General features: G+C 44.5%; 1 protein-coding gene across 1 annotated transcript in view; it reads left to right on the top strand.

Moving 5' to 3' along the window:
- Positions 1-344: 344 nt before the first annotated feature.
- LOC120227673 (xanthine dehydrogenase/oxidase-like) overlaps positions 345-5,181 on the top strand; it is a gene marked incomplete at both ends in the record, with an annotated part of 7,404 nt that continues 2,567 nt past the window's right edge. Inside the window, 5 exons of the mRNA XM_039225738.1 lie at positions 345-451; positions 805-1,012; positions 1,794-1,927; positions 2,348-2,435; positions 3,520-3,606. Of these exons, the coding sequence (XP_039081669.1) occupies positions 345-451; positions 805-1,012; positions 1,794-1,927; positions 2,348-2,435; positions 3,520-3,606 (624 nt within the window). The remainder of the gene's footprint in view (positions 452-804; positions 1,013-1,793; positions 1,928-2,347; positions 2,436-3,519; positions 3,607-5,181) is intronic.

Below are 5,181 nucleotides of genomic sequence, written 5' to 3'. Positions count from 1 at the left end.
TTTTAAAAGAAGAGTCCACCCAGTGTTTGTAGCAAAATAGTAGACAGGTGACGAGAAAAGACTCTCCATCTTTTAAAAAAGTTTTTTTAAATTTTTTATTTATTTTTGAGAGAGAGAGAGAGATAGGAAGGGAGAGAGAGAGAGAGAGAGAGAGAACACAAGTGGAGGAGAGGCAGAGATAGAGGGAGACATAGAATCAGAAGCAGGTTCCAGGCCTGCGCTAATAGCACAGACCTCATTGACCAGGATATCATGATCTGAGCTCAAGTCAGTCGCTTAACCAACTGAGCCACCCAGGCACCCCTAGACCCTCTGCCATCTTAATCTCCACCTCCTGTCTCTAGGCTACATATGCCTACATGGTTCTGGGGAGCTGGGAGTGTGTTGAATTTGGAAGACCACTGAGAGAATTAGTGGCTGCAGGTCCTGACCCTCTCTGTGGGCCTGCAGGGTACCTGTCTGCTTGCCACACCCCTTTGGGAATTGTTTCCTACACTGTCCATCTTGTATTGTTAAATCACTGGTGAGCCAACTCTCCAACTGGCCTGATACCTTCCATTCCAGAAGATCCTCTCATTTTTAGCTTTTCAGTTACATCTGTTTATTCCTTCTTTACCTTTCTCCCAATTTTGAAAGTCTTTAATTTCCACTGGCTGGAAAGTTAAAGAAAGCATTGTCCCTGATGCATTTTGGCATCATTCTGGTTTCTTTGTTGGGGTGGGGCTTTGGGTCCCCTGGGTGGCTAAGACTCTGAGAGCCTTTTCACCCATGCTGGGAACCTGGAGCATACCTGCCTGTGAGCAGCTGGTTCCTGCCCGGGGCCCTGGGCAAGTGTGCTCTCCTTAAGGAAACTCCAGATCACCATGGGGGTCGCATTGCCTCCTCAGGCGAGTTGTACATTGGTGGCCAGGAGCACTTCTACCTGGAGACTCATTGCACCATCGCTGTCCCCAAAGGCGAGGCAGGGGAGATGGAGCTCTTTGTGTCTACACAGAACACCATGAAGACCCAGGTAGGTGTCCTGGGGAGTCAGCTCCAGGGCCTGGAGAGGGCACTGGGGAGCATCTGGAAGACTAGGAGTTGGTGATATGGGACATGGGAAGAGGGAGATCCCGGCTGGTCCAGTAGGGGATTTGAGGTTAGGGGTCCTTAGCCAGACCCTGTCAACCAATAAGTCGATGTCACTGAGTTGTTATGGAACCTTTCTTGGTGTCCTCATCCATAAAATTGGCTCGATAGGGTGTTGTTATGATTAGATGTTTACTACCATAGTAGTGCCTAATAAGTGTTGGCTTTTATTATTCCAGTGAGATATGCCCTTGGTCAAATCATAGCCGATCTCAGTCTCCTCATCAGTAAAGCATGGACAATGCATTTAGTGAGAGCCACACATAATGCTAAATTATCTGTGGCAGCTCAAATATTCTTCATTTCTCTATTGCTGGTAAGGTGACAGTGGTGGCTGGCAGTTTTGGCAGCTGGTCCAGTGCCCACAACTCACCCATTCCTGGCTAAATGGAATGAACTTTGGCTCTGAAAGTCTGCTGTGGCCAGCTGCTCACCTCATTGGTTAGAAACAAGTGTCTGAATTCAGTCTGCAGTGACTAATGAGTGTTTGACTCCAGCACCTGGAGCTCAAGGGCTGTCTGGGGAGGTGAAGGGGGATTCTGGAATCAAGGAATTTCAGAATTCACAGCAGTAATTAGCCTTGTGGATGGTGGGCAGGCTCTAGGTGAGGCTGAAGTAAGTCCAGATGATGTGTTCAGTGAAAGAAATTTTTCTTTTGTCCACAGAGCTTTGTTGCAAACATGTTGGGGGTTCCAGCAAACCGGATTTTGGTCCGGGTGAAGAGAATGGGAGGGGGCTTTGGAGGGAAAGAGACGCGGAGCACTGTGGTGTCCACGGCAGTGGCCCTGGCTGCGTACAAGTGAGTCTTCCTAGCCAGTTCAGGGAAGGAGACTAAGGTGGACTCTGCCAGGAAGGCTTTCTGGATTTTTCTCTTTTAGAAGTAGATTCCCCTTACTCTGAATTTTCATAGCCTTCTGTTTTTAGGACTCTTGGGCATCTGGGGGAGGGTAACACCACCTGTTTCTTTGTGTTTGATGCATGGGTCCATGTTTTGTCTCCCCTGGCTGGCTGTGAGGGCTTTAAAGGCAAGGGCATACATCATATCCTCATATTCCCCATGTGTCCAGCACAGTAACTAGACAGCAAAGCAGCCCTGCCCCAGGTCTGCTTGGGTGCCACGTGGAAAAAGAAGTCTCTAGGCTGTTTTCATCCCTGAAACCCAAGGATGGGGCTGTTGCAGAGGCTCCCAGTGTTCTAACCCTCTGATGTTTCCCTTTAGGACTGGTCGCCCTGTGCGCTGCATGCTGGATCGTGATGAGGACATGCTGATAACTGGTGGCAGACACCCCTTCTTAGCCAGATACAAGGTTCTATATGTCGGGAGCTATGCTGGGGGCAGGAGGGGAAGTGCCATCTCACTGGGAAACCTAGAGATCCCAGCTATCCTGGGATGTACTCTTAACATTTTCCATGACTACCTGTAGAAGTTCAAAGAAGAAATAGCAATGAGAAAAATTTCAATTGGCCAACAGCAACATATAGGGGGGAAGCTGGTGGCCACCTCCCAAGTGAGGGTGCAATGTGGTGTTTACGCCTTTCGTGAATTTTCTCTGTCCCATATCAAGTTTTTCTCCACTCAGGCTCAGAAGTATGATTTTTCAGCAGCCCTGGGGTAAATCCATCCTGCAGAATGACTTAATGTCAATATGTTCACAGCCTGATATAAAAACCAGAATGACTACTCAGTAATTTACAGTGAGAAATAAAAGTGCCAGGTTGTTAGGGAGAGGACCTGCTCCATATGTAGCAGTCCCTTTTCTGAGCGTCTGTGGATGACCATGCATCCCGTCCCTCTAAACACCAGTATAACCTGACCGATTCCAGTCAAGGAGCCCTTTCTCTCCATGATCTGGTTTTGAACATTCCCCTTTGGCCTCTTGTCATTTTGTTTCATGGTTGAACTTCCCCAAAGGCATGATATTTCCCTTATTCCCAAAATCCTGTGGTCCCGAAGAAGGTCCCAGGTCCTCACTTATGAAATGGACTGTAAAATTTTTCTCATGGCTATGTAAGGTCAGGGATATGAAAGCACATTCCTGTTTGTTCTGGCTTGCTGGTCAAAAGGTGTGGGGCGCCTGTCTGGTGTCTCTCTGTTTCTCTTCCCAGCTTTCCCCTCTCTGCCCCCTCAGTCCCTCTCATAGAACCAGAGGCAGTGTAGGTAGAAGGAAGGGGGAGCATGGGGAGGAGGTGTGTACCAGGTCCAGGACCCATGGAACATCACTGGAGAGATGTTAGCTTCCTCTCTGCTCAACATGGTAAGCTCTGGTGACCTTGTTTTTATGGTGTGATGTCTTGTTCTCTTTCCTTCTGCTCAGTAGCATAAGTGGGAGGGGATGATTAGGGATAGGCAGAGGAAGGGGACTATTGAGAAATCACCCTCGTTTTTGTCAGGTTGGCTTCATGAAGACCGGGAAGGTGGTGGCTCTGAAGGTGGAGCACTACAGCAATGCAGGGAACACCATGGATCTCTCCCAGAGTGTGAGTAGGATGCACCCCTACATGTTGGGGGTGACTGGGAGGTCAAGGGCGGGCCCAACAGCCACACAGACACGGGCCTCCTCACTTACTGCCTGTGACTATTATAGCGGCCTCCCCATTGGTGCCCACCTTCAGGATCTCCACTCTTGATTAATATCCTAAACACAAAGATAAACCTATTACTTTAATCATTGGAAATTCTTCCTTTGGGGTGTTGGGGTGGCTCAGTCAGTTAAGCATCATTGGATTTCAGCTCAGGTCATGATCTCATGGTCTGAGATTGAGTCCTATATTAAATACATACATACATACATACATACATACATACATAAATGAAATCCTTTCATATTTTTCAAGATATTTTGCCAAGCAAGGAAAGTCATTTACAACATTTTATGCAGAGTATGGTGGCATTGTGTGTGTATGTAAAATGAAAACATACATCTATAATACATATTTATGTATTATATGTATATGTATTATAGATATAATGATGTGCATAGAAAATTCCAAAAAGAACATACACTAAACAATGGTTGGATGGAATGAAGGGGGGACTCCCTGTCATTTTCTGTGTAACACATTTTTGTGATGTTTGAATTTTATGTAATGAATGTCTTCTTCTTTTTTCTTTTTTTGGTAATAACAGTTTCACTGAAATATACAATTTAATGGTTTTTAGCAAATTTAAAGAATCATGTAACTATTATCATAATGTAGGTTTTGAACATTTCCATCACCTGAAAGTGATCTCTTGCAGTCACTCCTATTCTCACCCCCTGCCCAGCCCAGACATCCACCAACCTACTTTCTGTCTTTATAAATTTTCCTCTTATAGTTCATTCATATAAATAGACTCATATACTATGGAATCTTTTGTCTTTGGCTTTTTTCCTCAGGAATAATTTTTATTTATTTATTTATTTATCTATTTATCTATCTATTTATTTATTTATTTAAAGTTTTATTTATCTAAGTGATCTCTACACCCAGCTCAGGGTTTAAACTCACAACCTTGAGATCAAGAGTTGCACACTCCTCTGACTAAGCCAGCCAGGTGCCCCTCAGAAAATGTTTTAAGATTCATTAGTCCTTCATTCTTTTCTGTTGATAATATTTCATTATACAAATAGACCATATTTTGTTTTCTACTTTTTAACTTTTATGGATAAGGCTACTTTGAACATTCTCATACTAGTCTTGGGTAGACATGAAATTTTGTGCATTTTTGTTAACTTTTTGTTAATTTTGAAATTAACAGTTACCTTAATAGGTCATTGGGATAAAGAAATGTACTTGTGATGAGTACCGGATGTTGTATGTAAGTGTTTATTTTATTTTTTTTTATTTTTTTTTTTACAAATAGTTTATTGTCAAATTATTTTCCACATAACACCCAGTGCTCATCCCCACAAGTGCCCTCCTCCATGCCCATCCCCCCCTCCCCCCCACATCCATCAGTCCTCAGTTTTTGTCAGCATTCAAGAGTCTCTCATGGTTTGCCTCTCTCCCTTTCCCCCACCATTTCCCCCCTTCTTATCCCAATGACCTATTAAGCCCATCCTCCAACCTACT

The sequence above is a fragment of the Hyaena hyaena genome, unplaced genomic scaffold (genome assembly GCF_003009895.1).
Source record: "Hyaena hyaena isolate Hyena2069 unplaced genomic scaffold, ASM300989v1 scaffold_2749, whole genome shotgun sequence".
NCBI lineage: Eukaryota > Metazoa > Chordata > Mammalia > Carnivora > Hyaenidae > Hyaena > Hyaena hyaena.
The sequence above is the reverse complement of the archived record's forward strand: the minus strand, read 5'-3'. Positions and strand labels throughout refer to the sequence as shown.